Source organism: Oncorhynchus clarkii, chromosome 4 (assembly GCF_045791955.1).
Source record: "Oncorhynchus clarkii lewisi isolate Uvic-CL-2024 chromosome 4, UVic_Ocla_1.0, whole genome shotgun sequence".
In the NCBI taxonomy this organism is placed as follows: Eukaryota; Metazoa; Chordata; class Actinopteri; order Salmoniformes; family Salmonidae; genus Oncorhynchus; species Oncorhynchus clarkii.
The window spans coordinates 70,536,664-70,562,728 of NC_092150.1; the positions used below are offsets into that span (position 1 = coordinate 70,536,664).

Consider the following 26,065-nt stretch of genomic DNA (forward strand, 5'->3'; position numbering starts at 1 on the left):
TTAAATGATGGCACACAAGACACGTGTCTGATTCACTAGTACATGTACCGTTAATTCCCAGAATTTCTCATCTACAATGCTTGTTTGGTAATGGTACTTTCTGTTAATGCATTCAGTATATCATTATTACAGTCTTACCGTTGTTTGCAGAACACACAACCTAGGCTGAGAAGAAAGTTTGATAAGGTGTATATTCATCTGTGTTTTAAATCTGATTCTACTGCTTGCATCAGTTACCTGATGTGGAATAGAGTTCCATGTAGTCATGGCTCTATGTAGTACTGTGTGCCTCCCATAGTCTGTTCTGGACTTGGGGAGTGTGACGAGACCTCTGGTGGCATGTCTTGTGGGGTATACATGGGTGTCTGAGCTGTGTGCTAGCAGTTTAAACAGACAGCTCGGTGTGTTCAGCTTGTCAACACTTCTTACAAAAACAAGTAGTGATGAAGTCAATCTCCTCCACTTTGTCAATGAGAGATTGACATATATATTATTAATGTTAACTCTCCGTGTACATTTAAGGGCCAGCTGTGCTGCCCTGTTCTGAGCCATTTGTAATTATCATAAATCCCTCTTTGTTGTACCTGACTGAACAGTCCAGGTGCCTGTAGGACCTGCCTTGTTGATAGTGTTGTTAAGAAGGCAGAGCAGACTTCTCCCCATCTTAGCTACTGTCAGATTTGTATTTTTATTTTACCAAGTCAGTTAAGAACAAATTCTTATTTTCAATGACAGCCTAGGAACAGTGGATTAACTGCCTGTTCAGGGGCAGAACGACAGCGACCTTGTCAGCTCGGGGGTTTGAACTTGCAACCTTCCAACGCTCTAACCACTAGGCTACCCTGCCGCCCCATTTCTTTTGACCATGACCAGTTTACAATGCAGGGTTACTCCAAGCAGTTTAATCACCTCAACTTTCTCAATTACCACATTATTCATGACAAGATTTAGTTGAGGTTTAGGGTTTAGTGAATGACTTGTCCCAAATACAATGATTTTAGTTGTTTTTTATATTTAGGACTAACATATTCCTTGCCACCCATTCTGAAACTAAATGCAGCTCTTTGTTAAGTGTTGCAGTCATTTCAGTCACTGTAGTAATTGACGTGTATAGTGTTGAGTCATCCGCATACATACAGTGGACACACTGGCTTTACTTAAAGCCAGTGGGATGTCATTAGTAAAGATTGAAAAAAGTAAAGGGCCTAGACAGCTGCCCTGGGGAATTCCTGATTCTACCTGGTGTCGTGTCGTTGGCATCATTAAAAGTGAAGACTGTTATTTTATCAAATCAATTCTCTGTAATGATTATTACGTGATTAAACTAATCATGTAAATGTAATTAACTAAGAAATTGGGACACCAAGGAAAATCTTCAGATTACAAAGTTATAATTTTCCCAATATAACTCTTCCGATGTTTTAATATCTGATCAATTAGTCTTCTAATTAATGAATTATTCTTTACCTCACGTTAGTCTCATTTCAAGTGTTGTAAATTATTGGTTATCTGCACGAACCCAGTCTTTACTATGAATCATCCATACACCAATTGTCTTAATCATTTATTTACTAACTAACTAAATAATCACAGAAATGCATAAACAAACAAACAGTAGATCTGTTACTACCAAATGATCGGGAAGATTCCCTAGTGGGCTAAGCCGATATGACGGCTTGGTGGACAAAGGGACGTGGGTGTGGACTGAGCGAGAGTGGGAAAGACAAAAGGGATCACTACACAAACACAGTTGACAATTATATTAATTTAAATGCTAATCCTTTGCACATGAACGCTCACTCATTCGGGAATAATTGCAATCAATATATATTTACGCCCAGGTGTCATCGGGATCTCTGTTGGAATCGTCAGTCCATCTGCTGGAGAGTCAGTTCATCTGCGTCTCTTTCTCTCTTTCCGGTTCCCTGAAGATCAAAGTCTTTCTTGGTTAGAATGGATACTTCAGAGTACCATTCAGAAATGTTCTCATACAATACATCTTTCGGAGGTTGTCGGTAATAGCATCCCAAGGTTACATAATTTATTGCTGCAGACTAGCAATTAGTATCTAAGATTTGCTCTTATTCTGTCAGGATCGAAAGTCTGAGTTTAACCATTTCCAGCCGTGTAGCCAATTTTTATTTTTTTATTTCACCTTTATTTAACCAGGTAGGCAAGTTGAGAACAAGTTCTTATTTACAATTGCGACCTGGCCAAGATAAAGCAAAGCAGTTCGACACATACAACAACACAGAGTTACACATGGAGTAAAACAAACATACAGTCAATAATACAGTAGAAAAATAGGTCTATATACAATGTGAGCAAGTGCGGTGAGTTAAGGGAGGTAAAGGCATAAAAGGCCATGGTGGCGAAGTAAATACAATATAGCAAGTAAAACACTGGAATGGTTGATTTGCAGTGGAAAAATGTGCAAAGTAGAGATAGAAATAATGGGGTGCAAAGGAGCAAAATAAATAATACAGTAGGGAAAGAGGTAGTTGTTTGGGCTAAATTATAGATGGGCTATGTACAGGTGCAGTAATCTGTGAGCTGCTCTGACAGCTGGTGCTTAAAGCTAGTGAGGGAGATAAGTGTTTCCAGTTTCAGAGATTTTTTAGTTCGTTCCAGTCATTGGCAGCAGAGAACTGGAAGGAGAGGTGGCCAAAGGAAGAATTGGTTTTGGGGGTGACCAGAGAGATATACTGTACCTGCTGGAGCACGTGCTACAGGTAGATGCTGCTATGGTGACCAGCGAGCTGAGGTAAGGGGGGACTTTACCTAGCAGGGTCTTGTAGATGACCTGGAGCCAGTGGGTTTGGCGACGAGTATGAAGCGAGGGCCAGCTAACGAGAGCGTACAGGTCGCAGTGGTGGGTAGTATATGGGGCTTTGGTGACAAAACGGATGGCACTGTGATAGACTGCATCCAATTTATTGAGTAGGGAATTGGAGGCTATTTTGTAAATGACGTCGCCGAAGTCGAGGATTGGTAGGATGGTCAGTTTTACAAGGGTATATTTGGCAGCATGAGTGATGGATGCTTTGTTGCGAAATAGGAAGCCAATTATAGATGTAACTTTGGATTGGAGATGTTTGATGTGAGTCTGGAAGGAGAGTTTACAGTCTAACCAGACACCTAGGTATTTGTTGTTGTCCACATATTCCAATGCTCCACGTGGTATGGTTAGGATTTCAATAACTATTCACAATCACAACTCACGCTGTGGGTATGCTTAGTCTAAACTATTCACAATCACAGCTCACGCTGTGGGTTTGCTCAGTCTTGGTACTCAAACCTGTGCCACCTCAGCTGACACCGAGGTATGCATGGTCTCAAGAGGGTCTCAAGAGGGTGGTCTCAAGAGGGTTTCCTCCGGGGGGGGGGGGGAGTTATTCGTAACAGTAGAAAAGGTGGTTCTATGATGCCTGATCATGTCTGTGCTTACAGGGGCAGGCCAATGACTTAGTTAAACTTGAAAGGAAATAGAATTCTCTCACATTTAATATCACATTACATAATTTTACAAATAGTTTCATCTTTACTCAGTCATTTTATACAAGAATTAGATGCAAACCTCATAATTGAGAAATATACACATTCAGAGATTTAGTTGTGTGTGTTTTCTGTCCTCTCTAAGGTCACCAAATGAAACACACTCGTCATACCCGTTCCTTAAGTGTCCACGGGCCATTCATTCCCCCGTTTCTCACAAGTGGACATTTTGTTTCATATTCTCATTTTGGGAATTTAGGAGTTTGCCATGTAAAATCATTTTTTCTCTCTGTGTCTCTCTTTCTGCATGGCCAGGGGGGGAGAGTCTCTGCCAGGAATTTACGACCTGAGATAACAGAAACTGGGTGTAGGAGAGAGTGGGAAGCCATGATCTATACCCAGAAAGGGCCACGTAAAGACACTGGATTATGTTGACTTGCCTAGTTAAATAAAGGTTCAATAAAATAAAGAAATAAAAAATGTTGGAGAGGTTTCCATTAAAGAACACCATGTGTGTTCTGTTAGACAGGTAACTCTTTATCCACAATATAGCAGGCGGTGTAAAGCCATAACACATACGTTTTTCCAGCAGCAGACTATGATCGATATGGTCAAAAGCCACACTGAAGTCTAACAATACAGCCCCCACAATCTTTTTATCATCAATTTCTCTCAGTGCTGTGCTTGTTGAATGTCCTTCCCTACAAGCGTGCTGAAAGTCTGTTGTCAATTTGTTTACTGTAAAATAGCATTGTATAAGGTCAAACACAATTTTACTAAGGGTTGGTAATAGTCTGATTGGTCGGCTATTTGAGCCAGTAAAGGGGGCTTTACTATTCTTGGGTAGCGGAATGACTTTTGCTTCCCTCCAGGCCTGAGGTCATATACTTTGAAGTAGGCTTAAATTGAATATATGGCGAATAGGAGTGGCAATATCATCCGCTATTCTCCTCAGCAATTTTCCATCCAAGTTGTCAGACCCCGATGACTTGTCATTGTCGATAGACAACAATATTTTTTTGTAAGTGTCATTTCAGTCACATATAAATCCAAGAGATTTACAATAATTCTTCAAATTAAATTATTTCTTTCAAGAATGCAATATTTAATATGATGGTGCATTGTTTAATTCCTAATATATCAAGTCCACTAATTAAGGGTTCAAAGCAAACATTTTAAAAAATCCTTGACACGGTCAAATAACTCCAGCATAGAATGATAACTTTAAGAATTTGGCACAGAAACTACAGACCATGAGTAACTTGGTCAAATAATAAGGGCACCATTTGGCCTATAGGTGGCGCTGTTGTAAACAGTCTCACTTAAACGTTCATATTCGCCCCCTCATTGGACCTAGAGAACATTTTTATGTAGGTGTCTTTCTTCATGCTAAACAAATTTGCCTCAAGGACCCGTAAGGTCCATCAGGATAGATTTTCCTCCATCTTGGAAATTTTTTGAAACCTTTGAATAAATGTATTTTCATTAACTATAAGTCTAAATATCACCACATTCGGTATGTAGACCCAGGGTACATCTCTTTGCTTTAAAAAAGCTAATAAAAAGTTACATGATCTAGAGCATGGTCAATCAAGTTAATGTTTCAACATTTTCAGAACACTAATCAACTATTGATTTATAACACTGGAGAGTTACCACACGGATGCTTTCTCCTGTGAGATACATTCCTCTTGCGAATTGAAGGAAAATGATGAATCACAGAGAGAAGAGAGATGCATTATTTTATATATGTGTTTTTATTGTTCCATTTTTTTGGGAGATGCCTGGCTTCCCCTGGCCTCCATGAATACAAGGCACTGAAGGGATTGGTTAAGAGATGGCTGAGTTATTGCTAAATCAGGAAATCAGATTTTACATGTCCATTATAATCCTTTGTAAATCCACTTGCCATCACTATCCTGAACATCCCTAAGATGAACCTCACTTGGTTTAGTATTGATATCTCAAAAAACAAGGAAACTATTAACAACTCATAATTTGCACATGTAAAGCATATGCTAATGCTCAAAATCATCTGCAATCATTTTCTCCTCAAGAACCATATATCAGATACACTGCAGATTTAGTATTTTAGGCTCATGATTGCACATAAAATAAAACAGTTAGTACATGATAGAATGCTTGCTTTGTTACCCAACTGATCCTGTCCTTTTCTGTCATCATGTGAAACCGGGCATGGCTGCTTGCAGCTATACACATTTACATTGTAGCTATTAAGCAGACGCTCTTATAAAGAGTGACAGGATGAATGTACTAACTGTAGGCCTAAGGTAGCTAGCTAGGTGAGCAAACCACATATCACAGTCATAACAAGCTCATTTTCACTAAATAAAGCAGCTATCAGCAAAGTCTAAGAAAAGACAAGTGGGAGTGTTAGTCCAGTAACGTTAATTACTGTTTCTCTTCTTGCAACAATTGTGAGCTCACACTGGTTGCTGTGATGAACTCACCTGTGATACACAATCACAGTCAAATACATCCGTTATGGAGATGAATAAAAAATATATGACACCAATCAAACAAATAGGCTAAATGACGAATCAGTTCACCACCACATGCAAGACATGAGAAAAGTGGTTGACACTTGTCACCGTGGAGTGATAGATAGCCTACCTTGTGAAGCAGAATTCACAGTTAGAGCCTCTCTCGCTGGCAGTCAGTACGTAAGTATATGGAAGACTAGCGAAGAGAAGCTCCCCAACTTTGAAGGGTTTGGTGACCCGGAGTCCTCGCCCTTTGCCCGGACTGACGAACCTCTCAATTCCCTCAATGCTCTCCTTCATTCTGTCGCTTATATAGTAGGTCCGCCGAAATAACTTCCTTCCGAATTCCACTATTCACCAAGAATCAGCTACAATAAACCCACGTTTGGCACTGCAATTGCCTACGTGTCGTTAGAATTACACCGGTATGGTTTAGTGCCCCTTTCCTATAAAAGCGACATCGTCACCGCCCCCAATAACGGTTCATACATGGTAACATCATCGCCGCATCCCTCACGGAAATCCGGAGGGGTCATAAAGTCCGCCCAAAATAAGCTTCTCTGAGCATCGGACATAGATCTGCGGCGCGGTGCAACTCATTGTCGTTAAGAATATGATGACACATTTCTATCATGTGCAATACACATTTTAAATTCCGACTGAGAAGTGGGTAAAATATGTATTAATGATTTGATTCTAATCTGGATAGAACAAATTATATTAGTCTTCATTGATTATGAATAATAACGATAGGCTAATAAAAATAATTTCATTCAGTTTTTTTTCTTCAGAATTCTCATGACATATCCTGATGATGGTAAAGTTCTAAACAACCTTACATCAATCTTATCAGAGTCACAAATCAACAACGATCTATTTCATGCGCTGAGATATTAGCACGATTTAAATGACCGTCATGGTCCTCATGTGGCAGGAGGTTCATAGGGAAGACCGGGATGGTTCTAACACTTTTCACATTTTCGTCAGTTTCTCAGAGATCGTTTATGGTAGTGTTTTCAAAACTTGATACAAACAACCTACATCTGTCCTTTATAACGTGGTTATTATATGTGTAAATCAAACTGCAAATGCATGGTGTTGTCTTAAATACAAGGAGTGAATTGTTACAATTTACCCGATGATCTTGTAACATAAAAAAAGGGCATAAATTATGACATGCAACTAATTATTGAATGCCTTTATTTAGACCATGAGAGCATCATTGCCATGTTTTACATTTTGTTTGGCAGAAATAATAATACATGTTTATTATTTTACCCTCTACTAAATGGTCTTTCTCAAACAAACAAAATCTAAGCTTATCATCTGAACTCTGTGGTGTGTGTGTGTGTGTGTGTGTGTGGGGGGGGGGGGGGGGGTTGTCTGTGTGTGTGACTGAATGTTGGACATGTTCACTTAATCAGAGTCACAGTTCCTGGGGTACAGACTTGGAATGAGATGGAGAGTTAGCCTGGAAGGCAGCTGGAGAGGTAGCCTGGAAGGCAGCTGGAGAGGTGGCCTGGAAGGCAGCTGGAGAGGTGTTTTGGAAGGCAGCAAGAGAGATGTACTGGAAGGCAGCTAGAGAGGTGTACTGGAAGGCAGCTGGAGAGGTGTGCTGGAAGGCAGCTGGAAAGGTGTACTGGAAGGCAGCTGGAGAGGTGTGCTGGAAGGCAGATGGAGAGGTGAACTGGAAGGCAGTTGGAGATGATTTGAAAGTGCCAAATCAGGATGTTATGTCCATTTGCCATGTGCGATCACTGGAAGTCGGTTTACACACCCAAAAGTCAGTGAACCATGTCCAAAAAGCATTTACACTGCCAAAATGATATATAGCACTATGTTAAGCCATGAATCAACCTAGATGGTCTATTTGTCATGTATGGTGAGGGAGAAGTGGGACTGTTGTTTTTTAACTATATTTTGAAATACGTCCAAAATGACAAGGGGCGCGGGTGGGGGGTGCTACTTACCCAATCGTGGACCCCTTGCTACCCTGTAATGGCATTAAAAACCATTTAAAAAATGTGCTCCTGGTAACCCGTTCCAATAGCCAGGTGCACAGCTGTGCATTTGCAGTATGTTTCAATGGGCATTTACCATCACGAATTTGTCATGCTCAAAAGTACTGCAGAAATGCAAATTTGACTGGCCTGATGAACTCGGGATGGCCGGGCAGTGATAGTGGTTCCTCTCCATCGCTCGTTGTGTTGATTTCATCATGTCCATTTGGTGATGTTTTTTCACTGTTGAATCATATTGCAAATGCACAGTGCAAATTTGACATCTGTTGGGAGACATGACTGATTTACTGTTCATGAGGGTTGCCTAATAACACATATGAAGTTTTGAAAAGATCAGACCTTTTTAAACCTTCAAAACAGCACCTATGACACCATTTTAAGGAACTTCCGGTTTACACAGGAAGCTGAAAGTGACGTCCTTTGGGTAGGCACTTATAGAATTTTGAGTTTTAAGTCTTTATGTTAAGAACTAATTTATTTACAGAGGGTTGAATGTGTGTGTGTTATTTCAGAAAATCACAGAAAATCACAGAAATTTCGCATAGCTCGGAAACACAATTCAAAAAGATTCGTCTGAACACGCTGCAACTGGATCTGTAACTTTTTTTTTAAACACCTTTTTTTGAACATCACCAATTTGACATTGTACGATTTGTCTTAAATTATGATAGATAAATGGCTGGTTCTTTTTTTTATTGAAACCGTAGGTTAATTTACTTTGATGTGAAGTGGAAAAATGATTGCTATATTTTCATTTTTGACCTTTAATCCCAGAAAAATGGCCATAACTCAAAAACCGTAGAGGCCTGGACGCAATCTTGCTCGGGGCCAACTGCCCATTATGCCAAACCTATGCTCACCAAGTTTCGTCTTCGAAGTCTTTTCCGTTTAGGAGAAAAGACCACGTCGTGATTGGTGATGTTTTGTACATTTGCAATATGATTTAATTCGCCCTCTTGTGGGATCTGTCCCGGAAAAAATTACCAACATTTTTTTTAATTTTATTTTTAATTTTATTGAACGGAAACCGAATGTCCGAGAGACTTCGTTTGATGACTTCCTGGTAGATCCGGCCCGGGTGCACGGCCCGCCACCGTCCGCAAATTTTAGAAACGTTGTCGTCTAGTAAGGGACTGTACATTTGCAATGTGGATCTTCCCTTAAGGTATGGAAGGCAGTTGGAGAGGTGTACTGGAAGGCAGCTGGAGAGATGGCCTGGAAGGCAGCTGGAGAGGTGCCTGGAAGGCAGCTAGAGAGGTGGCCTGGAAGGCAGCCGGAGAGGTGGCCTGGAAGGCAGCCGGAGAGGTGGCCTGGAAGGCAGCTGGAGAGATGGCCTGGAAGGCAGCTGGAGAGCTGCCCTCGAAGGCAGCTGGAGAGGTGTACTGGACGGCAGCTGGAGAGATGGCCTGGAAGGCAGTTGGAGAGAGGGCCTGGAAGGCAGCTGGAGAGATGGCCTGGAAGGCAGCTGGAGAGATGGACTGGAAGGCAGCTGGAGAAGTGGCCTGGAAGGTAGCTGGACAGTTGGCCTGGAAGGCAGTTGGAGAGAGGGCCTGGAAGGCAGCTGGAGAGATGGCATGGAAGGTAGCTGGAGAGGTGGCCTGAAAGGCAGCTGGAGAGTTGGCCTGGAAGGCAGCTGGAGAGATGGCCTGGGGAGGCAGCTGGAGAGGTGGCCTGGAAGTTAGCTGGAGAGGTGGCCTGGATGTCAGCTGGAGAGGTGGCGAGGAAGGTAGCTGAAGAGATAGCCTGGAAGGCAGCTGAAGAGTTGGCCTGAAAGACAGCTGGAGAGCTGTGCTGGGAGGCAATTGGAGAGGTCTACTGCTAGGCAGCTGGAGAGGTCTACTGCTAGGCAGCTGGAGAGGTGTCCTGGAAGGCAGCTGGAGAGGTGTACTGCTAGGCAGCTGGAGAGGTGTACTGGAAGGCAGCTGGAGAGGTGGCCTGGAATGCAGCTGGAGAGGTGGCCGGGAGGTCACCTGGAGAGGTGGCCTGGAAGGGAGTTGGAGAGGTGGCCTGGAAGGGAGCTGGAGAGGTGGCCTGAAAGACAGCTGGAGAGCTGTGCTGGGAGGCAATTGGAGATGTCTACTGCTAGGCAGCTGGAGAGGTCTACTGCTAGGCAGCTGGATAGGTGTCCTGGAAGGCAGCTGGAGAGATGTACTGCTAGGCAGCTGGAGAGGTGTACTGGAAGGCAGCTGGAGAGATGGCCTGGAAGGCAGCTGGAGAGGTGTACTGCTAGGCAGCTGGAGAGGTGTACTGGAAGGCAGCTGGAGAGGTGGCCTGGAATGCAGCTGGAGAGGTGGCCGGGAGGTCACCTGGAGAGGTGGCCTGGAAGGGAGTTGGAGAGGTGGCCTGGAAGGGAGCTGGAGAGGTGGCCTGGGAGGCAGCTGGAGAGGTGGCCTGTAAGGCAGCTGGAGAGGTTGTCTGGAAGGCAGCTGGAGAGGTGGCCTAGAAGGTAGCTGGAGAGGGGTGCCGGAAGGCAGATGGAAAGGTGTACTGGAAGGCAGCTGGAGAGATGGCCTGGAAGGCAGCTGGAGAGTTGTGCTGGAAGGCAGATGGAGAGGTGGCCTGGAAGGCAGCTGGAGAGATGGCCTGGGGAGGCAGCTGGAGAGGTGGCCTGGAAGTTAGCTGGAGAGGTGGCCTGGTTGTCAGCTGGAGAGGTGGCCTGGAAGGCAGCTGAAGAGATAGCCTGGAAGGCAGCTGAAGAGGTGGCCTGAAAGACAGCTGGAGAGCTGTGCTGGGAGGCAATTGGAGAGGTCTACTGCTAGGCAGCTGGAGAGGTGTCCTGGAAGGCAGCTGGAGAGGTGTACTGCTAGGCAGCTGGAGAGGTGTACTGGAAGGCAGCTGGAGAGGTGGCCTGGAATGCAGCTGGAGAGGTGGCCGGGAGGTCACCTGGAGAGGTGGCCTGGAAGGGAGTTGGAGAGGTGGCCTGGAAGGGAGCTGGAGAGGTGGCCTGGGAGGCAGCTGGAGAGGTGGCCTGTAAGGCAGCTGGAGAGGTTGTCTGGAAGGCAGCTGGAGAGGTGGCCTAGAAGGTAGCTGGAGAGGGGTGCCGGAAGGCAGATGGAAAGGTGTACTGGAAGGCAGCTGGAGAGATGGCCTGGAAGGCAGCTGGAGAGTTGTGCTGGAAGTTAGCTGGAGAGGTGGCCTGGTTGTCAGCTGGAGAGGTGGCCTGGAAGGCAGCTGAAGAGATAGCCTGGAAGGCAGCTGAAGAGGTGGCCTGAAAGACAGCTGGAGAGCTGTGCTGGGAGGCAATTGGAGAGGTCTACTGCTAGGCAGCTGGAGAGGTCTACTGCTATGCAGCTGGAGAGGTGTCCTGGAAGGCAGCTGGAGAGGTGTACTGCTAGGCAGCTGGAGAGGTGTACTGGAAGGCAGCTGGAGAGGTGGCCTGGAATGCAGCTGGAGAGGTGGCCGGGAGGTCACCTGGAGAGGTGGCCTGAAAGGCAGTTGGAGAGATGGCCTGGAAGATAGCTGGAGAGGTGGCCTGAAAGACAGCTGGAGAGCTGTGCTGGGAGGCAATTGGAGAGGTCTACTGCTAGGCAGCTGGAGAGGTCTACTGCTAGGCAGCTGGAGAGGTGTCCTGGAAGGCAGCTGGAGAGGTGTACTGCTAGGCAGCTGGAGAGGTGTACTGGAAGGCAGCTGGAGAGGAGGCCTGGAAGGCAGCTGGAGAGGTCGCCTGGACAGCAGATGGAGAGGTGGCCTGGAAGGCAGCTGGAGAGATGGCCTGGAAGGCAGTTGGAGAGGTGTACTGGAAGGCAGCTGGAGAGATGGCCTAGAAGGCAGCTGGATATTTGTGCTGGAAGGCAGATGGAGAGGTGGCCTGGAAGGCAGCTGGAGAGGTGGCCTGGAAGGCAGCTGGAGAGATGTGCTGGAAGGCAGATGGAGAGGTGGCCTGGAAGTCAGGTTTAGAGGTGGCCTGGAAGGCAGCTGGAGAGGAGGCCTGGAAGGCAGCTGGAGAGGAGGCCTGGAAGGCAGCTGGAGAGGTGTACTGGAAGGCAGCTGGAGAGGAGGCCTGGAAGGCAGCTGGAGAGGTTGCCTGGAAAGCAGCTGGAGAGTTGGCCTGGAAGGCAGTTGGAAAGAGGGCCTGGAAGGCAGCTGGAGAGGTGGCCTGAAAGGCAGCTGGAGAGGTGTACTGGAAGGCGGTTGGAGAGGTGTGCTGGAAGGCAGATGGAGAGGTGTACTGGAAGGCGGTTGGAGAGAGGTACTGGGAGTCAGTTGGAGAGATGGCCTGGGAGGCAGCTGGAGAGGGGTGTACTGGAAGGCAACTGCAAATCAAATCAGATCAAATCAAATGTATTTATATAGCCCTTCGTACATCAGCTGATATCTCAAAGTGCTGTACATAAACCTAGCCTAAAACCCCAAACAGCAAGCAATACAGGTGTAGAAGCACGGTGGCTAGGACAAACTCCCTAGAAAGGCCAAAACCTAGGAAGAAACCTAGAGAGGAACCAGGCTATCTGCAGAGGTTTACTGGGAGGTAGCTGGAGAGATGGCCTAGAAGGCAGCTGGATATTTGTGCTGGAAGGCAGCTGGAGAGATGGCCTAGAAGGCAGCTGGATATTTGTGCTGGAAGGCAGATGGAGAGGTGGCCTGGAAGGCAGCTGGAGAGGTGTACTGGAAGGCAGCTGGAGAGATGTGCTGGAAGGCAGATGGAGAGGTGGCCTGGAAGTCAGCTTTAGAGGTGGCCCTGGAAGGTAGCTGGAGAGGTGTACTGGAAGGCAGCTGGAGAGGAGGCCAGGAAGGCAGATGGAGAGATGGCCTGGAAGGTAGCTGGAGAGGTGTACCTGAAGGCAGCTGGAGAGGAGGCCTGGAAGGCAGCTGGAGAGGAGGCCTGGGAGGTAGCTGGAGAGGTGTACCTGAAGGCAGCTGGAGAGGAGGCCTGGAAGGCAGCTGGAGAGGTGGCCAGCGTGGGAAAACATAAGTTTGGGGGATTGAGTTTCATATTGCATTTATAGCACATGCCATTGACACTAGTGTACCCCTTTCTGCTTATGCTATTGCTCCAACTTGTTTGGTGCCCTGTTTCACAACCACTCTATCATGTGTTTGTGCTGTGGTTCTTCCTGTCTCATCAACATTCCATGTCATTGGCATCAAAGCTTTATTTCTTTATCACCTCTCCTAGTTTGCTGAAAAACTCTGCCACATTTGTTCTGTTGAAACTTGTGGCCCGCGACAGACTGGTTGCTTCAGAACTCCTACTGGAGCAGGTAGGGTGTCGCTTTAGGTAAGATGAGAACCAGTCTGCTCCTGCCATAGAGGTCTCATCCCTTGACTGAGGATGCCTGTAACCATACTGTACAGTGGTAGGCACATTTCCTGACCTGTAATAGTATCTTTTCAGAGTGTCTTCCCCAACATTGGTTATAGGTTAAGATATGGGTGTGGCCATGGGAATATTTTCTTTCAATTTATTAAGTGGCTGTTTCCATTATTGATGACATCTATTGGTTCTCACAGATCAAAGAATGATCTGCAATGGAGAAAACTGGTGGTAAATGTACCACTTATGCAAAGTGTTCTGCTCCATCAAACAGTTTATTCTCTGGGCGTTTGCTCCAACAAAAATAAAACATGACAAGACAGAACCAGCAGAAGATAGCTGTTTCTTTACGTTCTCACAGGGCCAACTAGGTCCATCTACTGGTGGTTATGAAGAATGCACTGAAGTAAAAACCACAGTATTATATTAGCAGAGCAACAGCCACAGAGATCCTACTGAATTCTATATGTAATTCTCTGGCAACAGCTCTGTGGAGAAATTGGTTCACAACTATTCCTATTTGTGTGACCTCTTGACCTTAAGAGAGAGAGAGAGTCAGTTAGAGCTTCTCTTTCCTTACCCACATATACGAGGCTGTCGACAGACAGATGTCGTCCTGTCACTTAGTCTGGATTAATGTAACCCATTTATCATGCACTCACTGCCCTCTTGTGGTGTTTCATTGTAAGCGATAACTGTGTGGACAGACCTCACCGACAGTCTGCAATGTCATCAGAGGAAGTTGACTCAGTGCCTCAATCATTAATCAGCTTACATTTGCCACAGAATATAGTCTGCTATATGACATGACAAAATATAGGATGATCATCTTAATTGTCCCCAAGGTGAATGTTGTCTTGGACACACAATATTATTTTGTGTTATAACTACTGACATAAACATCACAGTTGCATAGTGCATCATGACAGCACTATAGAATCAGGTGTATCATCAGTTGCTATTAATGGTGTCTGTTATTATCTCACAACAAATCCAATTGTAGCAGTTGTCTGTAGATTATGTTGCCACTGGACTAAGACAAAAAAAAATCCCACTCAGATTGGGGAAAAAATATGGTTTCTGCAGTTGAGTTGAGCTGTGCAGATTTCTTTGCACTCCCCTTGCTCTGTAGACAATATGATATTTCATTCACACACGCATGCGCGCACGCAAACACACAAACACGCGCACACACACACACTGTGAAGATTTGTCTCACATCTGTATCAGAGGGCTTTAGCCAACCTTGCCCCAGTTTTACCCTGATTTACTGTAATTCCATTTTTTCAATCTTTCAATCTAAAGACTTGTTTCTCCCATTTTTAATAATATCTAGGCAAGGCAGGCATGTCCCTTAGTGATTATGCCGTGGTCTCTGCCGTCTCGTCTTGATTACATCAGAGGAATCTGATTTGTTTCAGAAGAAAAACAGTGTATCTCTTCAGACCTCTCCCCAACAGTGATTTCTTGATCTGTCAGTGAGGATGCTCTTGATGAATATGATTTGAAAAAGAGGGAGGGAGAGAGGGATTAGATGAACCGGATTATAATTTGGAATGAAGGGAGATGATAAGGAACGATAAATCGTAAGTAGATTTAGTTCTCAAGGAAACCCTGTTAGGTGGAATTGAAAGAATGCAAAAAAGAAACATTTGAAATACACCCGCACGTACGCATGCATGCGCGCGCGACTGTCTGTCCACAAATGTGTGTGAGCACGTCTACATGACCTGTGTGTGCATTTGCACTTGACTATTTGTCTATGTGAAGACATATGTATACGTGCATGTCAAGAATCAACAGCAGAAGATCTTCCCCTATTCCCTCAGGCCCAGCCCACGTATGTACTGTGATGAACCCAGTGACTTCACTGAGACAATGTCTATCATCCACCGCCATTCAGCCATCCCTGTCAGGGAGCCATGCCTTAAGCCTATCCCCTCCCCTGTCTCCCCTGCTCACTGGAGAGGGGGGGGGGGGACGTGTCGCCGGCCTGGCCGTCTTAGCCCAGCCGCCTTTACAGGCGTGGAGTGTCATCTGGGCCTGTTTATCCATGTGTCTTTGCTTTGGCCTGGGCTCTGTGCTGAGGACCGTGTGGGCCGGAGAGGGGCCATTGCCCTGTGTCACTCCCGTAAGCTCTGCTTTCACTGTGAGGCTTAACGCCTCAGACCTCAGCCTCTTTATCAGCCGACAGCTGGAGCCCTCAGTAACCCACCACCCCACCGACGTCGCCGACTCCCGTCTCGTGTCTGTCTCCTGTCTTCCATCCACTACCCCTCCATTCCCAGCCAGGTCACCCGTAATACAAGTCAGTAATCGACATCCATCCATGTGTGAGGACGTCGGGAGATGACACATAAACTTGCCACTAGGGGCAACAGTGAGCTCTGTTACCTTCAAGTAGGTTTAGTTTTTTTGCTAAAGTGTTGTGGATGGGAATGGAGGCATTCTCATCTGGTGTTCCAAGTTCCAATCCAGCGATATAAAGTTGTTTTTTAGATAAAACATTTAGAGTTAATTCCTAAACTTAACCTTAAACACTTAAAATGTTGACATTTGGAACAACTTTTGAGAAACATGGATGAACGTCTAATTCTGACGTGAGACTGTGAGAGCTTGTTGCCATTCCCTCCTGTCTTCATGTCTCCTTCATCTTCTCCTTCCTCCCCTTGACACACTCTGTCTTCTCCTTTCCCCCTTGTCTTTCCGTGTCGCCCCCCACCTCAGTCTTGCCTCCCTCCCCTTCCTTCCACCAGGCGAGCCGTCCAGCTAAACTTAGAAGTGACAACAGTTGCACAGTGACACCAGGGCTAAATCAGAGGAGAACAATAGCCTCCCTCCATCTCCCCTCTCCCCCACTCCTTCCCTTTAATAGACTGATACTGTTCTCTCCCGCTGTTGCTCTTTCTGGGTTTGTTAGCTATGCTAATGACCGCTGGCCGGTGTGGATTTAGCACACAGGAGTTTATGCTCTTTAACTGGGCACTTTTAGAAAGGAGAGAGTGTGATCGTCTCTCACAGTCTCACGTCAAAATTAGTTCATCTATGTTTCTCAAATGTCAAGTTTCGAAGTTGTTTCAAATGTCAAATTTCAAATTGTTTAAGGCATTAACTCCAAATTCTTGATGAATATGATTTGAGGTAAGGGTTAAGGTTTGGGATAGACTTAAAACCAAAACATCTGAAACTTTCTAAGCCTGGATTCAAACTTTCAACCTGTGGAGTAAGAGGCTGGAGCTTGAACCCATTCACCATCCCTGCACACAACAGCCTAGCGAAACCAAAACTTACTTGATGATAACAGCGCTCAATGTTGCCCCAAGTGGCTGGTTTACACACAATCTCCCGGCATCCTCAGACATGGATGGATGTTGAATACTGGCTTGTATCATGAGCGACCTTGCTGTTGTAATACCAACAGTGTGATACCAATACCTGTTAGAATGTACTTAAATAAATGATGACATGGGAATAAGAACACTGTAATGTGTTACTCCTAGTCCAAGACAGCAGAAGCAGGGTCAATAATAAATACGAGCTAAGTAGATCTTAAAGACTAAAATATATATTACTACCAGGAAGTATAGAGTAGTGTTCACATACTAATGCCCAGTAAACAGTATCTCTGTATAGTGAATCTGTAAATAGAGTGGTCACTAGCTACCTCCTCTGAGCCTTCCTCTCCTCTCCTCTCCTCTCCTCTCATCTCATCTTAGAGGAATTTTCTTTCTCCATTACTTATTAATAGCTCATGTGCATTGTTTCCTACCCTAACATTGTTTCCTACCCTCACACTGCAGCAATCAAAGGAAGTTGGCCTGCCAAGTATACACAAATACTTTCCTTTGTCCCTATGTTTAGCTGGCATGTGAAAGCGAGGTGTGTTTGTGTGGTGTGTGGGTGTGTGTGTGGTGTGTGTGTGTGCGTGCACATGCGTGATTGTGTTTTATGAGCCAGTGAGTGAACTTAACCTCCAAATGACCTACCTTGTTATCGCGCCCTGAGAGATGTAAGATCATGGGCCGGGGTCATTGCCCTCAATGCTGTGGTATGATTAGCCCTGATGAGGACCAGTCCCTGCTTTTAGACTGCTTTCATAGTCATGTCAGAGGAGAGACACCCTGGTTGCCTTCTTATTGCTTATCTCTGTAACAGCTGCATACCATTGTCTTGCAGTACATGTATTGTAATGTTTGATTGCGTTGCTTCAGTAATACTTGGATCTATATTTTGGATCATTTCATACAGTCACCCTTTGAATGAACATTCAAGTAAAGATATCAGTCATGTTGCACTGTGTTATGCTGATGAATATAGGCATTATGATTAGATTTGTCTGATTGCTTTATAAATGCTCTTGATGAATGTGATATGTGAGAAGTAACCTTTTGATAGTGCAGTGACTTTCTCCTTTATTATGAAAATACTGCCCTCTGACACCCTCAATGGTCCAATTTCCTTATCCAATCATCAATACCAGCCAAAGCATGATTTGTCCAGTATGCAGAAATGATCAGACCAAAGTCACAGGTAAATGAAAACCTTATTTAAACAGCACAAGGTTTGACATGTAATTTTTCCTAGTCTTTTCATGAACAATAATCAATCCCTAATAACCCCAAGCCTTAACCTTACCTATTATGAGCCAAACCTCCAAACTGTGAGTGATTAAGAGCACCCGCCGTGACCCACACACAAAAACGCACTCACACATGCACACACAGAGTAAAGAGCAGGCTGGTCGTCTGGTGGCCAAGTGGCGGCGTCAAGGCATCATCGGTCACTCGGAGCCCATCAGTGACACGCCAAGGGCACGGTGGAATTAGTGGGATTCTCTGCTATGTGACAGCTTGCTCTGGCTAAATGGTATAATAATCTACACTCCCCCCCCCCCCCCCTCTCCACATTCAGCATCCGCACGCACGCACAAACGCACACACACACACACATATACACACAAATATACACACACACATGTGCACGCCTGCACACAAACTAACACACACACACACACACACACACACATATACACACAAATATACACACACACGTGCACGCCTGCACACAAACTAACACACACACACACACACACACACACACACACACACACACACCCCTCCCATCACCAACTGGCACAGATAACATTGTCTTAAGCTATAAAAATAATAAAATCCCCCCATTGCATTGCAGTAATTATTGAATTAATGCAGATGAAGAGAGACATCTGCATGTTAAAGTGTTGGCCCCTCTCTTATGCACAGCAGATGTTCTCCTGTCATTTACTCCAATTACACTGCTGAGATGCACAGCCATGGAGAGAGAGCAAGAGAGAGAGAGCACCAATACCAGATAGACACCAATTTAGGAGTCTTTGAATTAATCAATGAAGGTGAATAGCAGCTGGAAATGGACTGTAAAGTACCAGTTTATTGACAATTATGTAATGTTTGACTGGGTTGATTCATCCTAACTCCTGAATAAGTGAATCTTACAGTTCATCATTTCTAAGTTCAAGCAGAGCTATCATCAACCATACTGTATATTTATAGATATACCAACAACCATACTGTATATTTATAGATATACCAACAACCATACTGTATATTTATAGATATACCAACAACCATACTGTATATTTATAGATATACCAACAAGCATACTGTATATTTATAGATATACCAACAACCATACTGTATATTTATAGATATACCAACAACCATACTGTATATTTATATATATATACAAACAACCATACTGTATATTTATATATATACAAACAACCATACTGTATATTTATATATATATCACCAACCATACTGTATATTTATAGATGTACCAACAACCATACTGTATATTTATATATATACAAACAACCATACTGTATATTTATAGATATACCAACAACCATACTGTATATTTATAGCTATATCATCAACCATACTGTATATTTATAGATATACCAACAACCATACTGTATATTTATAGATATACCAACAACCATACTGTATATTTATAGATATACAAACAACCATACGGTGTATTTAGAGATATACCAACAACCATACTGTATATTTATAGCTATATCATCAATCATACTGTATATTTATAGATATACCAACAACCATACTGTATATTTATAGCTACAGTATATCAACAACCATACTGTATATTTATAACTATACCAGTCTTCAGGGGTGGACTGGCCATCTGGCATTTCTGGCAAATATCCTAGTGGGCCTGTCTGACTTATTTGTGCAAAATGATCATTATCTGGCTGATAATGGGTGACTCAAGGAAAGAAATGGGCTGTTGAGTGGACCCCAAGGAAAAAAATGGTCTTGTGTATTAGAAATGCTGGAGCCGATTTCTAGTCCCAGTCCACCACTGACAGTCTTGTTGGAGTAAAGCTATGGCCCAGTTGGCCTTTGAACCCCTAAAGCAGGGATCATCAACTAGATTTAGCCGCGGCCCGATTTGTTCTTGAGCGGATGGTCATGGGGCCGGAACATAAATACAAATAATTTGTAGACTGCAAATTGACCGCAAGATGCCCAAACAGATATAATATTTGACTAAAACATAATAATTTCAAACCTTGCTGTCATTTGTATATGATCACATGTACACTACATGACTAAAAGTATGTGGAGACCTGCTTGTCGAATACCCCAAATCATGGGTATTAATATGGATTTTGTCCGTCGGACTGCCAGGTGGTGAAGAGTGATTAATCACTCCAGAGAACACGTTTCCACTACTCCAGAGTCCAATTGCGATGAGCTTTACACCACTCTGGCCGACGCTTGGCGTTGCGCATCGTTATCTTAGGCTTGTGTGTGGCTGCCAGGCCATGGAAACCCATTTCATGATGCTCCTGACAAACATTTATTGTGCTGACATTGCTTCCAGAGGCAGTTTGGAACTCGGTAGTGAGTGTTTCAACCAAGGACAGACGATTTTTACGCTCTACGCGCTTCAACACTCTGCAGTCCTGTTATGTGAGCTTGTGTGGCCTACCACTTTGAAACTGAGCCATTGCAGCTCCTAGACATTTTCACTTCACAATAACAGCACTTACAGTTGACCTGGGCAGCTCTAGCAGGGCAGACATTTGAGGAGCTGACTTGTTGGAAAGGTGGCATCCTATGACGAGGACGTTGAAAGTCACTGAGCTCTTCAGTTAGGCCATTCTATTGCCAATGTTTGTCTATGGAGATTGCATGGCTGTGTTTTATACACCTGTCAGCAACGGCTGTGGCTGAAATAGCCGAATCCACTCATTTGAAGGTGTGCCACGTACATTTGGATATACAGTATAGTGTATCTCTCTATTGTGAGTGGGAATTTTCAAAAGTAAAATCACTTGGCGCTGATTTGCTGGTGTTTTCACAGTATTTTATGTCCAGCAATATACACTACTGGTCAAAAGTTTTAGAACACCTACTCATTCAAGAGTTTTTCTTTATTTTTACTATTTTCTACATTGTAGAATAGTAGTGAAGACATCAAATCTATGAAATAACACAAATGTAGTAACCAAAAAATTGTTAAACAAATATAAATATATTTTATATTTGAGCTTCTTCAAAGTAGCCACCCTTTGCCTTGATGACAGCTTTACACACTCTTGGCATTCTCTCAACCAGCTTCATGAGGTAGTCACCTCAAACGTATTTCAATGAACAGGTGTACCTTATTAAAAGTTAATTTGTGGAATTTCTTTCCATCTTAAGGCGTTTGAGACAATCAGTTGTGTTGTGACAAGGTGGGGGTGGTATACAGAAGATTGTCCTATTTGGACCAAGTCCATATGGTGGCAAGAACAGCTCAAATAAGCAAAGAGAAACGACAGTCCATCATTACTTTAAGACATGAAGTTCAGTCAATACGGAAAATGTCAAGAACTTTGAAAGTTTCATCAAGTGCAGTAGCAAAAACCATCAAGCGCTATGTTGAAACTGGCTCTCATGAGGACCACCACAGGAAAGGAAGACCCAGAGTTACCTCTGCTGCAGAGGATAAGTTCATTAGAGTTTCCAGCCTCAGAAATTGCAGCCCAAATAAATGCTTCACAGAGTTCAAGTAACAGACACATCTCAACATCAACTGTTCAGAGGAGACTGCGTGAATCAGGCCTTTATGGTCGAATTGCTGCAGAGAAACAACTACTAAAGGACACCATTAAGAAGAAGAGTCTTGCTTGGGCCAAGAGACACAAGCAATTTACATTAGATCGGTGGAAATGTGTCCTTTGTTCTGCAGTCCAAATTGGAGATTTTTGGTTCCAACCGCTATGTCTTTGTGAGACATGGTGGGTGAATGGACAGTCTCTGCATGTGTTTTTCCCACCGTAGAGCATGGAGGAGGTGTTATGGTGTGGAGGTGCTTTGCTGGTGACAGTGTTTGTGATTTATTTAGAATTCAAGGCACACTAAACCAGCATGGCTACCACAGCATTCTGCAGCGAAACGCTATCATTTGTTTTTCAACAGGACAATAACCCAAAACACACGTCCAGACTGTGTAAGGGCTGTTTTACCAAGAAGGAGAGTAATGGAGTGCTGCATCAGATGACCTGGGCTCCACAATCACCCGACCTCAACCCAATTGAGATGGTTTGGGATGAGTCGGACTGCAGAGTGAAGGAAAAGCAGGAAAAGCTACTAAAAGTTACTACATGATTCCATAGGTGTTATTTCATAGTTTTGATGTCTTCACTATTATTCTACAATGTAGAAAATAGTAAAATAAAGAAAAACCATTGAATGAGTAGGTGTTCTAAAACGTTTGACCGGTAGTGCACATATATTTTAAGAATTGTTTTTGCTGAGAAATGCTGGAAACTAAATAAAATTACCTGCTGGCCAAATTCAGCCTACAGGCCAGTTGGGAACTCTGTCCCAAAGCTTTAAAACAGCTGTCTGTTGTGGAACACTTCACTAAAATGGACCCGTTGTTATCTTATTTATCTATCTTTGTGGTGAGTGCAAGTCTCTGCTTCATGGTCTATAGGTCAAATGTCATAGCGCAGATTTGAATGAAGTGACATGCTCTTAAAGATTATCTGTTGATTTAATAAGCGGGGATGAGATTGTAAGAGAGTGTGTGTGTGTGTGTGTGTGTGTGTGTGGGGGGGGGGGTTCACCAGGGCCTATGAAAGATAACCAGGAGAGCTCCTTGGGATTATATTCCCAGGTTGGATCGGCCTCATCTCTCAGGATTATGTTCATAAAAACATCCTTGTATTATATTTTGTGTGCTTATTGTATTAATGCTCTGAGCTAGTTCCCGGAAAAACCTCCGTCCCACGCCTGCTTTAAGGTAATCTTCTTCCACTTGAGCTTTTAAAATGTTTGGGTTCTCTGTCTTCCTAAAACCCCTTTTTCCAAAAGATATGCTACAAGGGTTATTCTCATCCTGGACGTCTGATGTGGGGAAAATAAGTATTTGTTACATTCACCTGTTTACATTGTAACACTGTACTCAGACAATACACACACAATGCTGCATATAATAGTCATCATATATAGTTTCTAGTCATCTTGTACCTCTCTTCCATGTATGTCTTCATCTGGTTTTACTGTGTTCCCCCCTGACTGCTTGTGTAGTTTACCTACCAAGACATAGGAATCCAACATGTCTACCTATCAAGGCATCCTCCATTTTCTTAAGCCACAACATGGACAGAAGTTATCCTGTCTACTGTGAAGCTGATCTCTCATATGTACTAATGTATAATGTAACTTTTTATTCAATTTCCTTAGAAGCATTCTGTGACATCTGACAGACCAATGTGATTCAGAGTGAGCCCCCCCCCCCCCCCCCCCCCCCCCCCCCCCCCCGTCACCCGACCATACGGACTGCTTCTGTTCAGCCCTCAAATCACAACCTTTATAACAACAGATGCTTCCATACTCATTATCTATCTGAGTGGCTATCGAGACTTGACGTTCTGACCCACATGCTAAGGAGTTCAATTTATTAGATGCAATGGACAGGAGGGAGCATCCAGAATGCCGATGCCTGATAGAAATAATATTTCATTTTTTCCCTTGTTGTTCTGAAATCCCGTCGGCAGCGCAGTAAGGAGCTCAGCGTCTAAAGAGGCTTTGGTGCATTCAGGGGAAAGATGGGCCATATTACAGAGGAACAGAAGCCTGCTTGATTAATGGGCAGGATAATCACCTCATCAAATCACTCTCACTTATTAAATCTTGTTTAATATCGTAATGAGGGCCTCCTGAGCAGCTTTGGTAAATTCCCACTCTCTCTCTTTCGCTCTCTCTCATTCTCTCTCTCTCTCTCTCTCTCTCTTTCTCTCTCTCTCCCTCTCTCTCTCTCTCTCTCTCTCTCTGTCTCTCTCCCCCCTCCTCCTTTCACTCCGAGTGTTTGCAAAGCCAAACCGTGAGGCTTGAAGGAAGCTATTCACTCTAATTCTCATGGTCCCTCTCGTTCTCGCTCTCTCTCTCTCTGTCATTTTATAATTCTCTTGCCATTTTATCTGTTCTAACCTCTTTCTCTCTTGTTTCTTCCTCTTACCTTGCCATTACTTCACTTGAAGAACAAGTGATTGGAAAAGAGGGAGAAAAGAGAGTGCCTCCTGTTTCATCAGTATGTTTCTCTGTGCTTCTATCTCCCAATAATGTTGAGCACCCTGAGTTAGGATATGATAGGGACTGTTCTGTAGTGTAGGGGTTAGGGACATGAACAGTTCTGTAGTGTAGGAGTTAGGGACATGAACTGTTCTGTAGTGTATGGGTTAGGGGTTAGGGACATGTACTGTTCTATAGTGTAGGGGTTAGGGACATGGCCTGTTCTGTAGTGTAGGGGTTAGGGACATGGACTGTTCTGTAGTGTAGGGGTTAGGGACATGGCCTGTTCTGTAGTGTAGGGGTTAGCGACATGGACTGTTCTGTAGTGTATGGGTTAGGGGTTAGGGACATGGACTGTTCTGTAGTGTAAAGGTTAGGGAAACAGACTGTTCTGTAGGGTAGGGGTTAGGGACATGGACTGTTCTGTAGTGTAGGGGTTAGCGACATGGACTGTTCTGTAGTGTAGGGGTTAGGGACATGGACTGTTCTGTAGTGTAGGGGTTAGCAACATGGACTGTTCTGTAGTGTAGGGGTTTGGGACATGGACTGTTCTGTACTGTGACCATATCTGGTTGGTTTTCCAATCCATCAGTGGGAGTAACTGATCCATCAAGTTTGCTCCAAGTAGCAGGGGTACAGTTTCGAGGCTGGTAACATACACAGGGTGAATGAGCAATAAGTCCTGGAAGTGTAGTTTCAGCATGACTCTCAATGTGAGAGGCGAGGTAGTCTGAGTGACCCCTCGAAGTGTAGTATGGCATCGTTCCACTTTTAACCAATGTTTAGTTGGTTCCAAAGCCCTTTTGAGATCATTGAACAATGCTTGAGAGATGAGTGATATTGTCGCAACCAAATCAATTAGCGCATGACAAGTTAAGCAACCCTCCAGGACTGTTTCCAGGTATGGGCGTTTAGATTCGTGTTTAATGGACATATTCCCCACAAAGTGGAGTGGTCGTTCGCAATGACGTGATGTGCCATTTCTGTTCAAGATGTAAGCAGATCGACTTTTCAGATTTTGAGTGGGCTTGGCTTTAACGAAGCGTTTGACCTTTTTCTTCGCAACCTTTGTATCAGAGTTTATAGACAAATCCCATGGGCTTGTTTCTTGATCAAGCAGGCCCTGGATAGGGTCTCGAGTGAGAGCGGGAGAGATTTGAATTTTAACGTCCTGTGTCCTATGGGTGTTAATTCCTGTGGACCTGGTGTCCGGTAATTCCTCGTCTAGTCCTTGTGACTTATCTTTTACCCCTTTCTCAAATGTTTCTTGCTTTAGTTCTTCACGTAGTGGAACTTCTGGAGAACATTGGTCTACGTTTTGATCATCCTTCAACCCTTTGTTACCCTTGTGCTCCGGCACTTTGTGTGGGTTGGGTGCAGGAACGTAGTGAACAGGTCGATTGTAGCGATAGTCGTTTTGATGGCGACGTGCTTTACAGTTATTTCGACCACAGAGGTTATTGGAATCATGGTTTCGTGGTAGAAACCATTGTTGTCCGTCATCTCTCAACGCTCTAATACCTGATAATGCACCCTGGAACTGGAGTGAGTGCTCCTGGTCAAACTTCAAAACCGAGTGGTCAGGGCTCTTAGCGTTGTGAACTTTTGATGCCTCAAAAGCTGTGCTTGCAAGCTCTCTGAGTTGTAAGATAGGCAAGCCAACGTAGGCTGCAGGGCCCAAGTAGGTAATGAAGGTGGGATACATGTTCGACAGAATCATTTGTTTGGATGGTAACAGCTCTTCCATTCCTATTTCAGTGAGTAGGCCAAAGTAAGCTGAACGAAGCCTATGATTGTAAGCTTGTGGGTGTTCGTTCCAAGCTTGTTTGACGGTGTTAGCCAGTGAGCTATCGTGTTTGCGAGTCGCAGAACCACTCAATTCTAATTTCAAAGCTGTGGCAAGTTTAGCGTAGTCATTTAGCACATGTTGCTGTTGTAAATGAATGAACCTCGTCACGTATCTATTCGACGTTCGCGTCAACAGGTAAACCCTGTCAGAACCCGTAGCATTCAGGTAGCCATCCAATGCACCCTCTATGTCAGCTAGGAATGTCTCAGAATCATTTGGCTGACCTGGAACAGGGTCAAAGGTGGGGAAATTCTTGACGAGTTTGTCAAGGTATTATGCGCCAAGTGGGCGGAGAGGGTTGGCCTCATCCTGTGGGGAAATTGGAGCTAAAAGGTCAAGAGGAGAAGTCA

The 26,065-nt window shown here is 44.2% G+C and overlaps 2 protein-coding genes across 2 annotated transcripts in view; both read right to left on the reverse strand.

The window, feature by feature from the left end:
* LOC139407213 (N-lysine methyltransferase SMYD2-A-like) overlaps window positions 1-6,574 on the reverse strand; it is a 28,334-nt gene extending 21,760 nt beyond the window's left edge. The window contains exon 1 of the mRNA XM_071150780.1: window positions 6,130-6,574. Within this exon, the coding sequence (XP_071006881.1) occupies window positions 6,130-6,299 (170 nt within the window). The 5' untranslated portion in view covers window positions 6,300-6,574. The remainder of the gene's footprint in view (window positions 1-6,129) is intronic.
* An 851-nt stretch (window positions 6,575-7,425) lies between these two features.
* On the reverse strand, window positions 7,426-15,605 carry LOC139408043 (proline-rich protein 36-like). The gene is made up of 7 exons (XM_071151871.1): window positions 15,296-15,605; window positions 12,724-12,901; window positions 11,829-12,273; window positions 11,086-11,228; window positions 10,509-10,916; window positions 9,213-10,003; window positions 7,426-7,649 (listed from the first exon to the last, which is right to left on the reverse strand). The coding sequence occupies exons 1-7, from the start codon at window positions 15,603-15,605 to the stop codon at window positions 7,426-7,428; spliced, it is 2,499 nt and encodes an 832-aa protein (XP_071007972.1).
* Between the last annotated feature and the right edge of the window lie 10,460 nt (window positions 15,606-26,065).